The following is a 21,695-nucleotide window of genomic DNA, read 5'->3' on the forward strand; positions in this document are numbered from 1 at the left end:
AAAACTCTCCCCATTTCTATATTAAAGCTTGGATAAAAACAGATAAAAGTTGTGGAGGAGGAGAGAGCAAAGCTACCTTTTCCACAGAGAGATCAACAACATATCAACTACTTGCCATACCGAGGGACCATCTGCCCCAAGCTCTTGATGTCTTTGTTTTCTCAGCAGACATGCTACTCATTTCTGCCAGTATGCTCATGACAAAATTGGGGTCATAACACTGGGAGCTGAGTTGCAAGAAAATAAACTCCTCAGTGCCCCAGAGTTTATGAGAAGGGATGCAGCAACATGACAACATTATGGAGCAGTTAAATCACAAAGAAAACAAGATTATGTTATGCTGTTTCTATTTTAGCCCAGGCAGAGCTAGATTACAGCAAGTCTTGACAATCCTCAAACATGTTTATTTCTGTTAATTAAAAAGTAAGCTATGGAAACAGTTAAAAATATGAAATTGTTGGCAGAATGAATCCATATCCATATCCTTTACTGCTCACCTTTTACTCTTATCCTGAATATTTCTTCTATTAAATACTGTACACTTGGATGGAGGAACAGGTACTGATGGTGTTAAGTCCCTTCTTCCCATCTGCAGGGCTGCTGTAACAGAAAAAGCAATGTCCTATGCTAATACCTAGCTACAGGAACTCAGCAGGCAGCCTCTAAACCACTAATCTGGACATAATCTGGCTGTACCTTTGAGCAGCACTACAAAGGCAAAGCAGGAGTATTCATCCTCAAGTGCATTTGGGTATTGGCTGGGATATCATATGGGTTCATTAAGATCACTGTTTCCTGAATAGTAGCAAATCCACACATATGAAGGTTGGGAGGTTTTTGTGCAATTTGATTTACTTTATTGAGTAATAGTCTGATAGCTACAATGATGAATTAGAATAGGGAAAACAAACAAACAAACAAACAAACAAACCAAACTCAAACAACACCCTCCAAAACCCCCCGAATCTGTATTTCCCCACATTTTGGGAGACAAGCTGAATAAAACATTCTACACTGTAGAAGACAGCTGTAACTGCTGATATCCATGTTTTGACATTGGAACTCAGCAACTGCAAGTCTGCAGCATACAGTCCTAAAGCCTCAACCAAAAGAGGCTTAATAGTAATAACATGGATATATCACCACTGGGAAGATGTTAACATGTTAACAAAGATTCTGGGATACCAATCTGGTATAATTAGCAACATACTGGGTTCCTATAAAAGATGTGGCATTTTTCATTAAGGTCAGCTTTTAGAGAACTCTGAAAAAACATGTTTTAAATTGTTTAATTACAGTATTCCTTTGCAGAAAAGCATAAGAACTATATTTCAATAAAAATGAATACATGATCACTTTTTCTGACTAGATTTGATTAGTTGCATAACTTTGGCAAGATTATCACAGTGTGATCCAGTTAAGCTTTCAGGATTATACGAACACCAGCACCAAATTAATCTTGGAGTAAGACAACTGAGATACTTATGCACTCTCATATGTCTCTGACCAATTCTGCAATCTCTCCCGGTCCCACAGCTTCAGTTAGCATTTGATAATTAGTGCAGTATTTTATGTCATTGACAAAGCAACACAATCTGGACAGAATCCTGGCTTCTTTCTCCTTGCAATAATAGCATGCCACCTTGTTGAAACCCCAAGGATACAAGCTGGGATTACTCTACATAAAGTCTCTCTTTGTGACATCTGAAATAAAACCCTTTCCCCCAGAACTGCCACTGTTTTGATAGTGAATTCCATGCTGAGCTGTACAACTGGTTACTCAGTTCTTTGGCTGATTTTAAGAATTGCGTTTAAAAGTTAGTCTTCATTAGATGCATTTAGGAAATATATTTATACCTGGTATTGGTACTCTTTCAAATACTCTTTTAGTCTTGTTGGTAATGGCAGCTCCCAGACCTGATTTGTACATTTGTTTATAGTTATTCTGCAGTAGTGTTGCAGAGATGGAGCGGATGTATAGAGAGGTTTGTTCAAGTAAAGATGAACTGTTCCATTTGAAGGTGTTTCAGTTCTGTCTTTGCACATAAGAACATAGTACTCAATCAAATGCACGACACTGTTGAACTGTTTAAGTCTAGATCTGACACAAGTGATAGAGTCCAGTCTAAACTTGCCATCTTGATACTCTATACGTAGATTGGTCGGTCCTGCTGATGTTTTTACTGAAATAGTCAGTAGATATTCTGAATGTGAACTATCCCTAACCAAGAAGGTCCCTTCGGGAGCATCCTGTAATCTCTTTTTGGCTTCAGCAACAGTCATGTTGCCCCAGTACCATCCTGTGAAAAGAAGAGGGAAAGAATGGCTTTGTTTATTCCTGTTCGTTTGTTTAAAAAGCTGCTCTTGGGCTGATATACTTACAATAACCCATTTTCTTTGATATTTGAAAGCTATAGTCCTGCAGGCACTATAATTTTTTAGTTGCCATTAAAATTAATTTGCTTCACAACGTGTCTTGTTTTGAAGAAGCCTTCCAGGTCACTGTTTATATTCATATCTATGCATACACATGCACAAACTTTTCTGTAGCCGACCCCACGGGCAGCCCGTAAGGTAGCAGGGACGCGCCCCAGGGCTCCGCGCTGCGAACACGCCAGGAGCCCACAAAAATCCCGCTTAGTAATTCTGGGTAGGCTACTGTTGAAAAGAGCTTTGTCAAGCAATCGGAAGCAGAGACGGGTAAGAAAAAAACTTCGGCGGTGAGGTTGCGGTCCTAGCGGGGAAGAAGACAAAAGCTCTTCCCTCCGCCCGCCGCCAACCCAGGCGTCCTGCGGAGCCAGGCGAGCTGCCGCTACGCCGGCGAAAAGAGCGCAGGTACACGCGTCAGAGAAGGATGCGGTGGCGCCGCCGCCAGCTCCCCATGCCGCGGCCGCTTCAGCCGGCGGCATCCCCCGGCCCGGACCCAGTCGGCCATCCCGGGCTGTCTCCGGGGCGCGGCGCTGCCGGAGCGGGCGGTGCTTTCGCTTCGGTCGCCGCAGCCCGCGGAAGGTCGGAGCCGCCGCCCCTCGCCGCCGCGGGGCCGCGACCCCGCAGCGTCCGGCGGCGACGGCAAAAGGCGACCCGCCGAGCGCTTCCCTTCTGGCACAGGCGGGCCTCCCCGCCGCGCCACTCCGCCTCCCCCGGGACCGCGGCACGGCGGGCAGCGGCGAGCCGGGCGCCCTGGCGAGAGCCGCCGCTGCCCTGGGCGCTCCCCCCCTTCCCGACCAGGCGCACGAGCTTACCTGCCCGCCGCAGCTCCTCCATAGCCGTGGCTAGCTGCGTCGCCTCACGGAACTCCTCGGCAACAGGGGCCGCCGCCCCGGGATGTCCCCAGTGCTCCCCGGAGCCCTCCGCGCTCTCCAAGGACCCGGCGGAGCGCAGGGTCATGGGGGGCGGCGGCGTCGGGCGCGGCCCCTCTCGCACACAGGTCGGGGGCTGCCCACGGGGAGAGCGCTCCGCTTCGCCGCCGCCGCCTCCGCGGTGCTTAGCGCCGCGCGGGGTGCATGGCCCCGGCCCGGGCACCGCCTGCGAAAGGAGAGAGAACGTGGTTAGCGGCGAGCCCCGCGAGAGGCGCTCCCGACGCAGCCCGTGTGTTCCTGGCGCTCCCGCTTCGGAACTTCCCAGTATCCAGAGGCGAGAGATCACCTCCCGGCGGAGCGGGGGAGGGACATCTCCTCCCCTCAACTCCGCAGCCCAGCCTGTCCCCGGCTCCTGTCGGCCGCCGCAGGGAACGAGGCGGCCGCCCGCGAAGGTGGTCTCGCTTTATTGCAAGGACGAACCCGGTGATACACCGTTCCCTCGGCCGGGGTAGGCGAGCCCTACCAGTAGCGCGGCGGGGGAAGGGAGGACGGGGACGTTCGGGGAGGGAGGAGGTCGTCGGGGAGAGCCAAGCACGTAAAGGTGTGAACGTGTGGGGAAAGGCGGGGTAAGCAGAAAGCGAGGCAGGTTACAGCCCCGGTGCTGCCTGGGCTGCACGCTGCAGTGCGTAGGAACGGCGCGGTACTCCTTTCAGCAAGGTCTTTGTGAAGTCGTACCTCGAGGAAAGTAAGCCCGAGGAAAAGGGGTCCCGGAGTGGCAACGAGCCTCTCCATGGGCAGCGGCGCGTCCTAGGGGCCGCGGGGCGGATGCGCGGGCAGCGCCGGCTCCCGCGGCTCGCTGGCCGCCTGGGTACGGGGAAGGGGCAGCGCGGTGGAGGACGCGATATATTTAGCGCAGGGCAGGAAATGTGCTTTTCCCGTTCCATTAAATGCTGATACAACAGAAAAAAAAATCTTTCCGCTCAGCTGAAGCGAACGAGAGGGACAAAAAGAGCTTCTCTCTCTCCCACCGTCATGGCGGGAGCGACACGAAGCCGGATAGAACCTACGAGGGGCAGCTCAGCCTGTTTGGCCGGGGGCGGGGAGGGGGTTCTCGGGGACGGAGCCTCGCCGATGCTTGCGGACTCCGGGAGAGCCTCTCCCTTCAGGTGCGCAGCAGCCGCCAGGTGAGGGCTTATGCCGAGATGGCTCCCCCCGTCACAAGTTCCGCGGCGGAGCTCAGAAACTTCCAAATTCAACTTTATTGGCAGCTGTTAGGTTGCTGTGCCAGATTTCTATCGCAACACATGCAGGCGCAATCCCGGCAAAGCCAAATCCCCGTCCTCTTCTCCCCCGCGCACCACCTCTTTCCGCCGGCTCGGTGGCCCGGCGCAGGTGCGCCTGTCATCGAAGCGCTTGCAGGGCCGCCGGCCGGAGGGTGCCGGTCGCCAGCGCAGGTGGGAGCAGCCTTACCGCGAGTGCCCTTGCGCAACCCCTTGTGAAGGGGAAACGTCGGGAGCTCCTGGCCACCAAGTGCCGCCGCCCGCGGGAGCTTGGCGAGGACGGAGGGTTTGCGAGCCGGTGGCAGCTAGCTGCGGCAGTTCGTCCCCGGCAGGGACGAGGAGCGCCGGAGTAACCCGCCCCCGGCTTCAGGGGAGCCTCCAGCCTGCCTGTCGGCAGCTCCAGGACGGAGAAGAGGCAGGGCACCGGACGCAGGGGGAGGACGACAGGACTCACCCGGCCTCTGCGGGACGGGTCTGGGGCCGCCGCTGCCGCCGCCTGGAGGTGGGGCGGTCAGGTTGGTCTTGCTCCCGGCAGCTTTGGGGGGCCGGCGAGGCACAGCACCCGCCGCCGTGAAGAAGCGTCGGGGCTGCGCTCAGGCAGACAAGAGAGGCTGCCGCTGTCGGAGGAGGACGGTGCTCCTAGGGAAACAACACCCTCTGCTCCCCCCCTCTCCGCGGCGCGGGCGGTCTGTTCGCCTTTGATTGCGAGGCGAGGGCATCCTCCCCCCGCCGCCTCCCTCCCTCTCCCTCCCCCCCTCTCGCTCCCCCCCCCTTCCCGGGATGGCTACATACAAAGGCTGCTTTCCAGGAACTTTCCAGGAACCGCATCATGTGACAGGACCCGCTCCGGCGCCTCCACCGCGATCGCGGCCAGCCGGAGCCGCCGCACCGAGCCGCCGCCCCTGTCACGCCGGGGCAGCGGTCGCCTAACCCTCCCCCGCAGCTCCCTTACTCCCCCCTTCCTCCCGCCCCCCCCCCAACCTCCGCCCGCGGGAGACGCGGGGCGAGCAGGTCAGTGGCCCGGGGGCTGCGGAGGTACCGGCGCGCCAGCGGCCGTTGGAGCCCGCCGCAGGACTCCCAACGGCCGCCCGCGCGCGGGCCGCGCGGCACCTCCTGAGGTAACGGGGCGAACGCGGAACCTCCCCCCCACCCCCAATCTCCCCTCCCTTCCCTCCGCGGCGGAGCGGGCTGAGGGGCGGCCGGCCGGCCTGCCCGGCCCCGGCAGCCGCGGGCACCTGAGCGTGGCTGCGGGGTCCGCCCTCAGGGCCCGGGAGCGCGTCAAGGGACGGTGCCAGGAGCGCTGTGCCAGGGACTTGCGGCGGCCGAAGCTCCTGGGACACCCCACCCTGGTCTCCCCCCCCCTTCACCCTCCGGCGCTAAATACCTCGTTGCTACAAACAGCCATTACCCGCCGATGCGCGCGCCGCTCCTCTCCCTACCCCCCCCTTCCCTCCCCCCCCCCCGCGAATTTTTCTTTTTCTTTTTATTTTTTAACAAACCCAGAGCTCTTTGGGTTTGGTTTTTTTTTTTTTTTTTCGGCGCGAAGATGATTGATAGCGCCGCGGGTGCTGCTCGGTAAGCAGCCACCTTTTGCCGGGGCGACCTCGAGCCGACGTTAGAAAGGGAAGGAGGAAAAAAAAAAAAAAAAAAAAAAAAAGCGAGGAAAGAAACAAAGGGGAAACAAAGCAAAAGTAGCAATATTAGTCTCATCCCTGCCCCTGGCAGCAGGTCAGGGCTCCCTGCAAATTCCACGGCGGTGTTTGGGAGGGAGTATTTTTTCGGGATGTGAAGGAGAAGGGTTAAAGGGTGTATTTTTAAAGTTCTTAAAAAATATTAAAATAATGCAAAAATAATATCGGGGACGTGGGGGGGGAGGGAGGGAGTCTTTGTTATCAGAGATAAATGAGTATCTCTTAGGCTGGGGAAGCGGGGCTGCACTACCACGCCAAACTCCCTGCACAGAGAAAGCTCTCACAGGGACACTCCTTGACTTGGGTCTTACACCCCAGTAACTCCTGAAAGTCAACATTTCTTTTCGAAAAGAAAAAAAAAATATCAAAAAGTCCGTGAAGGACAGAGGACAAATCCTGAAGGCTTTTGTAGAAGCTATTACTTCTAATTTTTAAACATTAGGGGATGAGTAAAGAAGTATTAGAGTTAATAGTTGCTGTGTTTAGTTGTTAAGCAGATTCTTCTGAGGAAAAAAAATACCTACTTTCTTAAGTGAATTGGTCAGTATGGTTTCATCCACTCGTAATGCTTGGGTGCTTTTGAATTTAATGTAGTCACTTTATGGAGAAAAGGTGGTTTTAATCACTGGCAGCACCGCAGATTTAAAATGAGGTCTGAGGAACAAACGTGGGCTTTCTTTCTTAAGCATTGTCAGATATGGTTTAAAGCAATTTAGGTCTTGAAGTAATTCTTGTTCCTGTTTTCACCCGTGCCGTTCAGACAGCTTCAGATTCAGCCTCTGTTGACTCTTGTGGAATTCCCACTAAGTTTTCGTTGGGTAGATGGGGAGAGAGAATAAGTCTGTCCTTTGAAATGTAGTTGACAGTTCTGCTAGTGATAATCTGGTATCTTGAAAAAAATCTGATTTCTTCAGAACTGCACTGTCTTCACTCCGTTCAGAAGAAGAACAACAAAAAATGAATACAATTCTATTTTTAGTACTAAAATAATTCCATATATGTATATGCAGGTACAGAGCTTCTGCTAAAAATACATTATTTTAATGCAATAGTGTTCAAATTATGACTATTCTTTAAGGGTCAATAATTTATCTTAGAGAAATGGAATGCATTTTGTCTACATGCAAAACTGATTTTTTACAGCTTTGCTGTAGCTCTCGTTCCCTATGTTATTTATTACTGGCATTTTTATGTGGATAGTATCTCAAGATGTCCTTTGCTTCTGCAGTTTATTCGTCACTTGAAGTCATAATAATTTGTTTCTAAAACCACAGCTGGCTGCTATAAAGGCAGAGAGAGGAAGACCATGATTTATGTGGTGAATGAGAAGCAAGAACAGGAGAATGTAATAAATATTTGTTACTTAAAACTTCAGATAATGTTATGAAAAAGGTAGAATAAAAATTAAGTAGGCAGTATATCAGCAGGATCTTTCTTAAACAGAGTTCTGTCATTTATTTTTTTCAGAAGAAGAATCTTTGAAAAATAGCACTAAAGATCTGATAAATTTACAAGAGTAATGAAATTCAAACTTTAAAACTCCAAATCGATCTTTAAATGACACTTTTGGCACCTCGTAAGAGTAATTTGGTTCGCAGCTGCCTTTATTCTCTGGTATGAGACCTCAGTAAGTACGGTAGGCTTGGTGGAGTAAGTTAGTGTTTCACTGTTTCTTTGAACAGTGTCAGTTAGCTGGTTTTCTTCTCTGTGTTTCACACAGCCACAGGGGAGAAAAAAAAATAAGTGTAAGAAAAGGTGATTAAATTAAATTACTTTTGGGATTATGGGCCACATGGGGTGAATTAAACTACTTTAAGCTACTTTTTAGCTTCTTTGGCATTAAGATGTTTAGTGCATACTTAAGTGGTTTACTATATAAAAATTAGAATGAAGTAGGAGAAAGATGTGAAATGGAGAAAGAGGACAGAAGCAGCACAAGGATCTCAGGCTCTGAAAACCTAGCTTTCCATCATGTAAACAAAAAAAGATTTTTTTAGTTTGCCACGTAAGAAACAGTGATTCCTTTAAACAGGGTCACTAACACAAAGAGAAAATCAGTTATACAAATGGGATTTTAAAATTTTTAAGTACAATTCAAACAGCTTTATTTATTTTTAGTCTGTATGTTTTGGGGTGGCAATTCTAGGACAAATATTGCCTGTCTGTATACAGTTATGATTGCTTCTGTGCCAGTTTTAGAGGAGTATCATCTGACTGGAGATGAAAGGCACAAACTTAAGGAATCTCTGATTTCTTTTCCAGATGCTTTCATCTGTGCATTAATGTTTTGGGTTGGGCAGTATATCATCCATATAGTAGTTGGTTTTAATTGAGATTTAGATTAGTCATGAAAATATTAAGAGTTCTTGGAAATCACAAGCAGAATATATTACGTCTCTGGCTTGTTTTTAAATGTATGAGCTCAAAAAGAGAAGGGGAGGGGCAAAATTTTTCCTTTAGATTTTCCTTTAGGCAAAATCTCTTTAATGACCAAGGAAGAAGGCAACAGTGTTTTTACATCAGTGTGAAGTGCCTGTTACTAGAAATTATTTTCAGTTTGTTCCTGAAAAGTATGCCAAATTTGCTGGAGAGCTAGCACGCTGATTTGTTTATATAATATGACATGAGTGGAGGATGGGGTAATGCATTTTTGGCCCAGATGAGTTTGCTAAATTTGTTGTGATTTGCTGAAAGGGTTTATTGATGTATTTAGCTGGATTTATCTAGCTACCTGAAGGAAAACAAGGGGCCTTTCCTTACTCTCTTCATCCTTGCTTCCTGAAGACGCAGCACTGAGTATCCTTTATCTGTGACATACCATTTGGGCATATAAAATCCATTTAGGTTAAAAGCCAGCTATTGCGTGTCATTTGTGTCTATTTATTGATCATATTTTGACAACTGTTTACCTGAGCCGATCCAAATAGCAAAATGTAGCTGCCATAGTTCCTCCCTGTCCTGTAATTACAGTGGTCAGGCTGCACGTCTGGTTCTTGAGCAGAGAGATACAAATATTGAGCCTTTATCTCAAGCAAATTAGAGCTTGTAAGTTAATTGTAGTGCTGCACCACAAACATGGTTCCAGTGGGAGCCCTGAGAGATTTTCTCACACAGCAGTCAGGAGTAAGGTTTGCTCATTTCACAAAGAGTTCCTAAAGCATAATAAATACAGAAGAGAGCAAACAAGTATTTTCCTAAATGGGATCACTTTGCCCTTTGCAGCTGCCCAAGGAACAGGGTATTTTTATGAAATTATGATCTATACCAAACAAATTTACTCTTAACCAGCTGCCACCTTATTTTCTGCCATTTTATCTATTCAGATATGAATGTTTTATATTTCTTGAGAAAATACATTTGGTAAAAGAGAATAATCAAAAGTACAGTGAATAATTTCTGTGAACCAGTAGTGTTCTAAAAGAAAACCAGCACTTGTAATTTAAAAGCAAACCATCAAGATAGAGCACTAAGAGAGCAGTACTTTGAAATAATATCCAGATTATTTTCTTTCAGAGACAGTCAAGAAAAAGAAGGATCATTTCCTTTACTGCAGTAAATAGGTAGATGGACGATCGCCGGCAAGCATGAAACTCTGACCATAAAAAGGTGGCATGTAAATTCTTCTCTCATCTCATCATGTGCTTTATACTATTTAAAACTTACATTAGCATCTAAAGGCCTCAACTGCATTGAATAAGAGGTCATCCAGAAGCACGTTCTTTAATTACAGCCATTAAATATAATGCCTTTATAGTTTAATATTTAAAATTCTAAGTAAAAGCAAAATAACGTAAAAATAATTTGTCTGAGCATGTTAAAAAAAGTGGAATGTTGGGGATGCAAGGTACTAAGTATATATATGAAAAAACAGGTAATGCACACAGCAGATTTCACCTTATACTATGTTAGGCTTCTTTATAAACATAAAGCAGAATTCTGTTGCTTTGTTATTTTGTGAACTATGCAATTTTACTCTGACTAGAACTAGCTAAATATTGCTGAAAGTTGCCTGAGCATAATTTGTAAATACACATGCTTTTGACAGTGCTTTCTTCCCTATTATGCATGCTTCCTTTTTATGTACAGAGCAGAAAAACAGACTACTGGCCAGAACCGTTTTTATAGCAGTTATTTAAAACAGCTACTAGGAGAATATTTGCTATGGATTTCTATATTCAGATTATAGCATAAGATGCTGTGACTGTAATATTTATTTACCTTGTTTTTTGGCTGAGAAAGTGTGTATATGCCTGAGAAAAGACTGCATAGGTATACATGCACACATGCATGCACACACCTATACATACATGTTCACAACTGCGGTCTTTGGAGTTCTGGAGTTTTGGAGAAATGTGCACTCTTTGTTTTAGAAAAATCCTAGAGATGGCACTGCTGAAAGCACTCTGAAATGTTGCATTCTCGTCTCAGATGCTGCCAGAAAAAACAAGCCTTTAATGCTTGAGGAGGCTCAAGATGTTTTCTTGCCAGTTGTGAGTCCTACTTCTCAAAGTAAAAGAGTGCAAGTAATGCCTGTAAAAAAAGTTTTCCTGACAGACTGCATGGAGGCAGCTCTCCTGTGCTCTGCCAGTCTGTAAGTAAATAAAGTTCCTTTGTTGATGAAGAGTCAGTTCCGAAAATAAAGAAAATTAGAACAAGTGATGAAGTGGCTGTCTCCAAAGAGGAAAGTTTTGAGTGCAAAGTTAAATGAAGGTGATGAAGAAGAAACAGAGTTATATATCTCTGAATAAATGGTCTCCCATCAGAAAAAGATTAATTTAAAACCACTGTTCTTACATTAAAGATTCTTTAATTCACCTGGAACTATTTGGCCTGGAGGATGAATTCCTACAATTAAATGTTTATAATTGAAAGTGCTGCTATGGAAAGCAGACAGATTAATATAATTTCAGGAATACTGTGAATCATTAGATGAGTTTTAGAACCTTTTCCTGGGCATGAGCCACTTTTAAATTTCAGACTAAAGCTATAGTAGACCTCAAAGTAAGGCCTGACATGTAGCTGTATTAAGGAATTTAACAGGAAATCAACATGTACTAATGTGTTTAAATGATTTTAAAATTCTTACAGTTAACTGAGAATATGCTGTCCATTGTATGTGTATATATGCTGCTTGGATCAAATACATTTTTCAGATTAATGCTTTAAGTGTTGGTGTCAGGTAGTAAACCTTACCTGCCATTGACATGCTGGCTTCTGTTGGCTCAAGATAGGCATGGCTGCATTCCCTGCTTCAGTGTAGAGAGATTGGACATGGAATGTTATACAAACCTGAACAGATGAAAAGAAAACAGTCCTTGCTAGTGCCAACTATCTTCTCTCTATTTATCATGATTAGGGCTTGGATTTTGTCAGGAAGGCTCAAGGCATTGTTCTCTAACTGATCTGCATGTTGGAAGGATGTAAACAGAAATACAGGCCAGACTGACAGACTGGCATTTTTTGGGCCCAACAGAGGAAATAGACTTAGGGCTACTCTTCCTAGTTAAGGAAAGCACATTGGTCCACAACTCGCCTTTCCTTGGCACTGCCTGTCCCTTCTCACCACCCTCACACTAAAGAATTTTTATCAAGTATCTAATCTAAACCTGCCCTCTTCCAGCTTCAAACTGTCAAACTTCAAACTGGCTCTTGTCAATCCATTCGCTGCCCAACCTGTAATTGTTTTGGGATTGCCTTGACCCAGGTGCAAGACCTTGCATTTGGCCTTACTGAACTTCATGATGTCAGCATGGACCCACCTCTCTGTCCTGTAAAGGTCCCTCTGGATGGCTTCCCTTTCCTTCAGCATGTCATCCTCACCACACAGCTTGATGTAATCAGCAAACTTGCTGAGAGTGCACTCATTTCCACTGTCATGTCACCAGCAAAGGTGTTAAACAGCACAGGTCCCAATACCAGGAATGCCACTCATCACTGGTCTCCACTTGTACATCAAGCAGTTGACCACAAATCTTCGAGTGTGAACATCTTGCCAGTTCTTAATGCATCAAGTCTGTGTCTCCAATTTAGAGACAAGTATGTCATGTAGGACAGTGTCAAGTGATTTGCATGAGTTCAGGTAGATGACACCAGTTGCTCGTCCCTTATCCACCAGTACTGGAACCCCATCACAGGCCACTGAATTTCTCCAGCACAATTTGCCCTTCTTGGAACCATGTTGGCTGCCACCAGTTGCCTCCTTATTTTCCATGTGCCTTTGCATCATTTCCAGCAGGATTTGCTCCATGATCTTGCTGGGCACAGAGGTGAGGCTGACTGGCCTGGAGTTTTCCCACGTCTTTTTTCTTTTTCCCTTTTTAAAAATGGGAGCTGTGTTGTCCCTGCCTTTGCCTCCTGTGACTTGGATGGTTTGGTTTCAATGCTTGTCAGTGAAGACTGAGGCAAAAAAAGTTCTTGAGTACCACTGCCTACTCCATATCCCAGGTAACCAGGTCTCACATTTTCCCAAGTCTGCTTTTCACCAGGAAAGGTGCCTTTCCCTTTTCTTGGGAAGAAAAGAAGCTTTTCTTGTTACCCTTGATTTCCCTGGCCAGATGAAATTCTGTCAGGGCTTTAGCTTTCCTAACCTGATCCCTGGTTGGTCACTGTCTCTGTATTCCTCCCAGGCTGCCTGATCTTGCTTCCACCCTCTGTAGGCTTCCCTTTTGTGTATAAGTTTGTCCAGGAGATTCTTGTTCACCCATGCAGACCACCTGTGGAGCTTTTTCCTGACATCCCCTTTGTTGGGACAAATTGCTCGGTGATCTTTGAATATTAACCAGCTTTTTTGGGCTCCTCTTCACTTTGGGGTGTTATCCCATGGCATTCTATCAAGTAGGTCCCTGAAGAGGCCAAACTCTGCTCTTCTGAAGACCAGGGTAGTGAATTTGCTGTGTGCCCTCCTCGCTGCCCTGAGCATCTTGAATTCTATCCTCTCATGGTCACTGCAGCCAAGGCTGCCCTCCAGCTTCATGTGCCCCACCAGCCCCTCCTTGTTGGTGAGAATAAAGTCCAGTATAGCACCTCTCCTCATGGAAATGTGGAAATTAAAACTCAAACAGTAGTGGATAAAATTGGAGAGACTGCTTGAGGCAGTTACTGTCTCACCTTATACCGTACCTGAACCATCCTTCCCATGGCTCTGACAGTGCTGCAGGCAGCAAGGATCAGAAATTAACTCACACATCTCTAAACACCATCAGTTTTCAGTTGTGTCAAGAGCATCCCCAGTTCCAGTGTGGCTCAAAACTGCAGTCATTCAGGTGCATCTTCATGAGCTGTTTGGTTGTGAGATGGCAGATTCTGTCACAGGGTGGGGTGAATTGTTGGGGATGAGAGCAGTAACTCCTTCAGCCATCTGATTTTAATCCCTTGCCATATGACTTGAAGTCCTTAGATGCCCTCTGCTGCCATATACCAGAATTAACAGATGGCTCTGTGTAATCCAATTCAGATTTGCTTAAGTTTTTTATTATCTCACTGTTTTTGTAACTGCATAGGAAGGGGAAATAATATCCATAATAATTACAAAATACGCAAGGCCTTTTATGAATTGTGAGTTTGGGCTACACATTTTTTCTAACTTTCAATGCCATTGTGCTGTATTTCAAAATTCTAACACTATTTTTAGCATTATCTTCAGAGCTCACTTCTCTGATAACTTGTCCCTCTGGGAATAAATTTGATCCAGAAAGATGCCTGAGGCACAGCAGAATTTTCCCCTAGCATTTCAGGTGACATCATGCTAGATGGAAGGAAGCTTTAAAATCTGACACTGTAGATCAGTCAGTGTTCTGGGAAGGAAGTAAAGGAGCCATTAGATCTACCATTTGCATAAGAGAACAGCATACAGGAGTCAATATCTAAAATGGAAAAAGAATGAAATTTCTGTCCCACATTTGCCAGTGTTATGGCAGTTTTTATATGCTGGCAGGCACAAAGCAATCCCGAGTCAAACCAAACTAATCTTGGAGGGAATCACTCGACAGGCTCTGTGGTGCCTGAGCTTTTAGCTGTATTGGTTGTATCAGCTTCTTTTCCCTTCTAGAAGGAAAACCAAGCAACACAATCCCACCTTCAATTCCCCAACCCAGGTTCCTAACACTGCTTCGACTGAGTGGGTTTGGGCCAAATTGTATTAGCAGCCACATTTTGTGTACATTTTTAAACACACCTAACCTTTTCTGAGGGCTGTCTATTACTGTTCATTTTACTCTAGGTGGTTGCCTGTGATGTTACAGACAGAAGCAGACACAGCAGAGAGAGTGTGAGCTTTCCAGCGGGACACATGGCAGCGGGGATCTGCTCCAGGTAAGTGAAGGGCGATGTGGAGAGAGGACATGTAGGAGGGCCCCTGCCAGGCTACTAAAAAGACAGAGCTTGGGTTCATTGAAGACGTGACCTTTCACACTGTGTTTTCTTCCTCCCCACCCCCCAGAACGATCCTCCACTTTCAGGTAAACTGGTCTAAAATATGCTACTTATATTTTTCAGGGGCTTTTGTAATTTTTCCAGGACATAATCTCAAACTAACAGATGTCCACAGCAAAATCTTGTTCTGAATGGGGGCTTTGTTCTGCAAGGCTATTTCTGAAATCTCCTGGCTCTCTGTTAGCCATTTCATAAAAGGCTGAAACATGAATTTGTTCATATGCTTTTGTTTTCAGCATGTTCATTCCTTTTTTCTCCAAGAAATCTCTGCAATCTTCAAGTCTTCCAGGCAGGTAGATGGGCAATATAGTTACAATATAGTGGCAAACCTGTGAATCTATACCAATTTATTCCACCAGACAGTGTGGTCCATTGCATATATATTTTTGTGGGTCTACATTTTGATTCATGTTCTCTCAATGGCATTTTTTTCCTCTGTCCAATCAGGAAGTGGAATTCTGTGTCCAGAGAATGTAAATTACATCTGTTTCCATTCAGTTTGAATGTAAATAGTTAACACTTCAGAATTATTCTGAAATTATTATTTCTGAAAGCTTTCACAATCTAGTCAAAAGTCCTACTTAGTCAGAGGTACTAGTGAGATGTTACTGAAATCCCTTTGGACTGGCTAATGGAAAAGATCCAGCAACAATGAAATTCCCCAGCAAAGACTGATGCTTCAGACAGTTATACTTCCACAATCAATTGAAGCATATCTTTTAATCTCCTTGGGCATTTTCAGGATTAGTTCTCAGAAAGCCAGAGTATGCTAGGTAAGGAGATGTGTTGTTTAAAAATCTATGTTGAAATGGTAGTGTATTTCTAGTAAAAATTAACTTATCATGTGAATGCAGCTGAAAAGAAAAAAAAGCCCACATAACAACATTTGGCAAGCTACACGAAGTGAAAGGCTTATTTGTCACTGTCACAAATTTTTAAATAAATAAAACTTTTATGTCCAGAGAATAACCAAAAAACAGCTCTTTAATTTGTTTTTTTATACCCCTATTTTCTTTTGTTGACATTTCACTAGCCCTGAAATGGAAGCACAGCTTTTTTTTATTTAGTAATGCCTAAATGAAGATTTTAAGAATTATGTCCAATTACTGCTTTTTTTTCCTCATTACACTTTGAAAACCTTTCACCTCATTATTTTGCTAAATGTCTCAGCTTGACCCATTTCTTTGATCCTCCGAAAGCTGAGAATTACAGAACATTGACATTTAGTGACCTTTGAGTATGGTTCATTTACTCTGATTTAGACTCTTGAAGATGTTTGCTTCTAAATCCAGATTTTGTTTGAAGTTACAGAAATTCATTTTCTTCTCTGCATATTTTTGTTTATCCAGAAGAAAAAGCCTTTTATTTTTACAGGAGTCTCAACTAGGGGCATCTCTGAACTGGACTGGAGAATCTTGATGACTCCAGAAGTTGTTTATAGAACAGTAATTATGTGTGTGAGTTGCTGTTTTTGCATGTCTCAATAAGCCTGTAGCAGACTCGTCCCAACTTAATGGCCTGAACAAAACCAATCTGAGCTCAGGTTGTCTGTAAAAACAACATGGGTCCCAATTCCCTGATTTCAGAGGGTATGCTTGTATTTCTAAATTTAAAAAGTCCCAGATGTCGAGAGACTTGGCTCATATCTACAATGGCTGGGGTGGTTCCTTTGAGAGCAGACTCCTACAGTCACATCCCACAGGACTCTCGGACTCTTTCTCGTGCTCCTAGAGACTCACCAAGCAATGTTGCCTTTTTTGTGTATTTTTTCAGTTTGAAGTACCTGAAATGCCATGAAACTGTACTGCAGCCTGGGAGAATGGTGCTTTCCTAGCATGAAAGTGAGGGTATGGATTACATGTTTTGTGATGCAGTTATGTTTGAAGGTACACTGGCAGCTTGAGCAGTTTAGAAGAGAAACAAAAGCCAAACAAGATACGATCCTGGGAGCTGTGCTTAGTGTGAACTCTTCCTTCAGGGGTGCACCACCACTGCTTTAAAGAGGATGATCAGGGGGAAGAAGTGTGGGCATGAGCAGCCAGATCTTGAGTTTGCTCCCGGGCCTGAAGCAGTAAGGACATGCTCCAGGGCCCTGAGCATCAGTGTGCTACTGGGGACCACCTCTGGCTGAGGGGAAGTGCAGACACAGGATAAACAGTTCACTCTTGAAGAAACATAAGGCTTCCCACATGTCATTTCAACATAGTCATGCGGTAAAATCTTGGTGATATTGAAGCAAAACACTCCATTTCCAGCAACTTCAAGGTTTTGTCCTTGGTCTGGAGGAGCTGCACTGCTCTTCTTTTCACAGGCCATTTTCTTACATTTCAGCCTTACCAGTGGCCTTTTTGGATTCATTTTAGAGCTTTACTTCAGCAAATATGGCTGTATAAATTGTAACCTACACAGCCAACAAACAGCATGCTTATTTTAGTATACCTGAACATAGAAATGCAGGCTCTAGGAAGGGATTCTCTCTGCTGTTTTTATCTCTGCTTATGGTGAACCTACCATGAATTTTGTTTGCACTGTGCCTGTGTTCTGAATAAGAAATCCTTTTTCTTAATCTAGTTCTAGAATCTGTGGAACTTGCTGCCACCCTCAGGTTCCCCATCACTAAAGCCAGTATTTAGCTGCAGCCAAAACAGCATGGGGGAAGATGAGTTTTGTAAAGATAGGAGGTATTCTTGGAAAATAACAGGTGAACCACTCAGGTTTAAAAAGAACAAAAAAATATGAAAAGGGATGTGAAGTCTTATGCTACTGTATAGTGGCCAATTGTGAGCTAATTAGGGGTCAAGGAAAATTTTTTCCTGGCATTAGTTTACCGTTCAATTGAGTCCTCAGTGTTCCTGAAGGTGAAGATTCTGCTCCAACACAGCTCTGATCCAGTGTAACTTGACTTAAGAAAAATGCTACTTGGCTTATTATTATTGTGTTTAAACAAAACCAACATAAATTTGAATAATGAAGAAAACTATCAGTATTTAAGAAACATTAATCTTTACATGGAACTATAAAGTTCTGGTTTGTTAGCTTGAGTCAAAAATACTTGTAATACATGTTTGTATAGTGGGGTCATGCTTTAAAAGTTTCATCGTTTAGTTCAGTTAATTTTTATCCTACATGTTAATGGCTTAATGCAGTAGCCTCCTTTAAGTGTCAGTTTTCACTGCCCATTTTAATTTTCTGTGACACGTACGTGGTTAAAATTATTAGTCTTGGCAGAAGAGATGCTAAAAAACAGCTCTTAGAGAATTCTTTTGCCATGGTATCTGGTATTTTGCTGGTAGGGAGATTCCTCTGCTGAGGAATTGTAAACTTTGGTAGCCATCAAAACTGGCCTTATTTAAAATGCTAACTGCCTCTGACCCAACTGTATTTCATCTCAACAAGCAGAAAAACTGAATATAAGCACAACTGTTTTCTCTAGTTGTTATGTAATTGGTTCTTCAGAAAAACCACTTCGCAAATTTTCTTGGCTCTGCTGGCCATTACAGCCTCCTGTGATGCATTGCCTATCATTTCTCACCTGTAGCATGACACTTACTAAGATGGTACTCCAGGCCATAAACTTTTACTTTTCTAGAAATCACTCAATGCAAGACTGCTGACCAAACATGCTCTTTGGTTCATGCAGCTTCCATATAGCTCCCACCTTGTGATGTGCAGTGTCTTAACAGCTCTACATATATACAGTAGAACTAATGCTCTGTGTTGTGTTTCAACTTTCAGAGAATTCTGTGCAAATTACCCAGTAGTTACAATTTTTGTGTTCATTTTTCTAGAGGTAACAGTTGGGATCATGAGCTCATTAGAAGAGGTGCTATGAAGATAAATATTTCTCCTGTGAGTACACACTGGATGAAACAAAAGTATTACCTTTTAACATTGGAGAGTTGAATATATATAAAGAGACAAGATTCAAATCCTACACACCATTCAAAATTACATATTAAATGTGTGTGAGTTACTCTATACAGAAAACAAGAGTTCTCATATACTGGCTACATGCTATTGAAGTCTAGCAGAAATGCAAAAACGTTTTAATTTTAAATGTAGCATTTTTCTTTTATATATATTTATATATGCTCTCTTAAATTATAAAAAAAAAAAGGCATGACTACTTTCTTTTGCTATGACATAGGCATGTAAATCTCAGCTAAGCTTCATCCTCCCTTTATAGATAAGGAAAAAGCACTTCCAGAGAACAATATGTGTAACACATTCTAGCCAATAAAAATCTAAAAATAATAATAACTGCCTTGTGTAGGTATTTTTTTGTGTGTGTGTCAGTTGACTATAAAGGGAGTTTGCAGAGATTAACTCTGGCTTAGATGTCTAATTAGTAGCTGTCTCAATCTTGGAGATGAATCATGCAATTTGGCAGATGTTAATCCTAGTGAATGGTGGGCTTTAAGTCAATTTTGTTATATTGTAGCATTAAACAAATATAAATCCTCTGTTACAGGGAAGGAAGGCAGTCTACTTCTACCTCATCTCTTAATTATGTAACTTCGTACTTGTTTTGAGGATGTAATGAGCATATGAGAAATTACAGAAGAGCAGAAGCTGATATTCCTAAAGACTGGAGTAAGAGAAATGTAGTGGTGGCTTGCAGCAGAGCTGCAAGAATGATTTATTCTGGTATGGCAAAACTATGGATGGATGGATGGATGGATAACTACTCACTCCATTATAGTTATGAGGAACTGAAGCACAAAGACATGAAGGTTGTTGCATGAGTGTGTTTTGCAACTAGGGCCCACTACTGCTCGCTCAGTTTTTGAAAATGAGAGGATGACATCCCTGCTACATGTTACAAAAGCCAGATGAGTAAAAGCAAATAGGCAAGTCCCACAAAATAATCTTTGACCCTTTGAATACAACCACTTTCAGACCTGTGAGGAAGTTCCTTTTTCTTAAGAGCTTAAAAAGTTAATTCAAGAGCAGCTAATGCATCTCTCTCAGTGTGAAATCTGATGGTCCAGCTAAATCCTCTGTGGTTCAGATAAAATCAGTTGAGCTATTGTGCAAGACTGCCTCCTGGTGGTATCACCAAGAATCTGCAGAACATTTTAAAAGCATGCTTCCTTTTTTTTAATTAAGGTCTCGAGAGGAAATGAAAGAACCTTCTTTTCACTAGGACATCAAAATAAATTGAGATGCAATTTAAATAGTCAGATTTGAGGGCAATCTTTTTGAAACAAAGCTTCCTAATGACAGCCTAGCAAGCAAAAGCCTAAGAACATTTTTTACCAAGACATTTAAAAAAAAAATTTAAAAAATCAGATCCACCCAACTCCCAACTGTATACTATCCATAGCAATTAGCATAGTAAGGTCTAATATGTGTGCTTGAAAAATAACTACAAGATACAAAGCAAATGGCTAAATGCCTAAAACTGGATATGAAGACACCAGAGCAAACTCTGAGTGAATCCTATGCAATGAAGTTTTCAATATACAAAGAACAAGAGCAACAGGTAACAGGAATCCCAAACTAACTTTCAAACGGATTATTCTTAGGTGTAGAAGTGGGACAATAATGAAATGGGTGGATTTCTAATTCCAGATTTTCAAGTGTAGAGAAACAGATAGACTGCTTTTTGTCATCGTTCAATAGGGAGAAGAGCAAGGAATAGAGAAAGATTCAGAAAGGAACATAGAAAGATTGAATGTGGCAGTGTAAACCAGGGAAAGATTTTAAAATAACGATTTATAGTAACAAAATGGCAGAGGGTACAAGTAGTTAACATGTGTTTTAAACTTAGTTTCCAGTAATCACTAGAAGAGGAAATACTTTAAAGATAGCAGTCTAGCACTTCATAGATTTTTAGCTTTCCAAATGCCAGAAAAGCATTCAGACAATGTTTGGAAAACATTGAGAAATTCAACATTTCTACAGTGCTTGTGGATGTTTGATCATAAACAGAATCTGAGAGGCAAGAACAGACAAATGGAATAACAGAAGGTTTCTGTAAAGCACAATGCCTTAATACTATTAGGCACCAGTAAGAAAAATCATTGGAGAGAGGAAGGGGGAAAAAATAATTGGAAGTTTAGATTAATCCAAGGATATATTTTCTTACACAGGAATTAAGTCAAATGGAGACAAATTAGGTCTCAGCTTTCCAAAACCAAAAGGGGCTTCATTTTGTGCAGTGGAACATAAAACACTATGCATGAGATGCAAGCTTCTCACTTACAGCTGAGTGTCAGTACCAGGCACCATGAATTGATGAAAATACTAAAAATTGACATACTACAAATTACTAGAAACTATTTTAAAGTCTAGGCAGAAAAAACCAAACCAACTTCTTGTGACTAAGCTAACAGAATTAGCAACAATCTTCATAGACACAACAGACATTCCTTCATGATAGCATGTTTGTTATCACACCAGCAACACATCATATAATTCAAAGCCAAAAATCATCTGGGTGATGTAGGTTCAAACATAGACTCAGATTATTTTACAAACATAACAGAGAATAAAGAAAACTGTTTCCTGCTCTGCCCTAATAAACCACTATCAGGTAGCTGGCATGTGGATTTCAAAATGTATTTTTAAAAATAATCTCAAGATGAATACTTAAACTAGCTTTAAGTAAAATTTTCCTTAAGTATTTAAAGGCAGCCTTTTTACACACATCCAACACTGGTGTTTTTTCCAAATTAAAAGAAATTCAAGGAAAAATGTTTTTTGGTAATGACTTCAGAAAAGTAAGTGCTCTCTATACTAACAGCAATCAGGATTAGAGACTTTATGTGGTGCTCCTAGCAAAATTTGTACGTAACACACGCTGCCAAAGTTACATTAGACTAGTGGAAGAAACAAGAACCTTCCTAGCTTACCCAAGTTGCTTTGCAAAAGAAGTACAATAAAAATGTATGACGTAAACGGGGTAACTATTTTCTGATTAGGTTCTGCTAAGACTTAAAGAAGTCACTGGAATTCCTGCAGAGGCACAATGTCCTGAGCTAGCCCTTTCT

At 43.4% G+C, this 21,695-nt stretch overlaps 2 protein-coding genes and 1 long non-coding RNA gene across 4 annotated transcripts in view; 1 reads left to right on the top strand and 2 right to left on the bottom strand.

Annotated features, from left to right (window-relative positions):
• Positions 1–5,464, bottom strand: part of CRADD (CASP2 and RIPK1 domain containing adaptor with death domain) — a 103,677-nt gene extending 98,213 nt beyond the window's left edge. The window contains exons 1-2 of the mRNA XM_030446551.1: positions 5,372–5,464; positions 5,034–5,166 (exon numbers count right to left, since the gene is read on the bottom strand). Of these exons, the coding sequence (XP_030302411.1) occupies positions 5,034–5,166; positions 5,372–5,410 (172 nt within the window). The 5' untranslated portion in view covers positions 5,411–5,464. The remainder of the gene's footprint in view (positions 1–5,033; positions 5,167–5,371) is intronic.
• SOCS2 (suppressor of cytokine signaling 2) lies at positions 847–3,424 on the bottom strand. Its single transcript, XM_030446564.1, has 2 exons — positions 3,243–3,424; positions 847–2,300 (listed from the first exon to the last, which is right to left on the bottom strand). The coding sequence occupies exons 1-2, from the start codon at positions 3,385–3,387 to the stop codon at positions 1,852–1,854; spliced, it is 594 nt and encodes a 197-aa protein (XP_030302424.1). The 5' UTR covers positions 3,388–3,424; the 3' UTR covers positions 847–1,851.
• On the top strand, positions 3,714–14,972 carry LOC115598009. Of its 2 annotated transcripts, none has more exons than XR_003987315.1 (3): positions 3,714–3,807; positions 14,489–14,580; positions 14,937–14,972. It is a non-coding gene; the product is annotated as an uncharacterized LOC115598009 (long non-coding RNA). The 2 variants fall into 2 exon arrangements; XR_003987314.1 differs by lacking the exon at positions 3,714–3,807 and adding an exon at positions 5,553–5,590.
• Positions 14,973–21,695: the final 6,723 nt, after the last annotated feature.

The sequence above is a fragment of the Calypte anna genome, chromosome 1 (genome assembly GCF_003957555.1).
Source record: "Calypte anna isolate BGI_N300 chromosome 1, bCalAnn1_v1.p, whole genome shotgun sequence".
NCBI lineage: Eukaryota > Metazoa > Chordata > Aves > Apodiformes > Trochilidae > Calypte > Calypte anna.

Bases quoted from the DNA above. Each gene is read 5' to 3' on its own strand.
- SOCS2 (XM_030446564.1), bottom strand. From the start codon at position 3,387: ATGACCCTGCGCTCCGCCGGGTCCTTGGAGAGCGCGGAGGGCTCCGGG. The intron at 2,301-3,242 runs GTAAGCTCGTGC...TTCTTTTCACAG, and splicing joins GGAGGAGCTGCGGCGGGCAG to GATGGTACTGGGGCAACATG.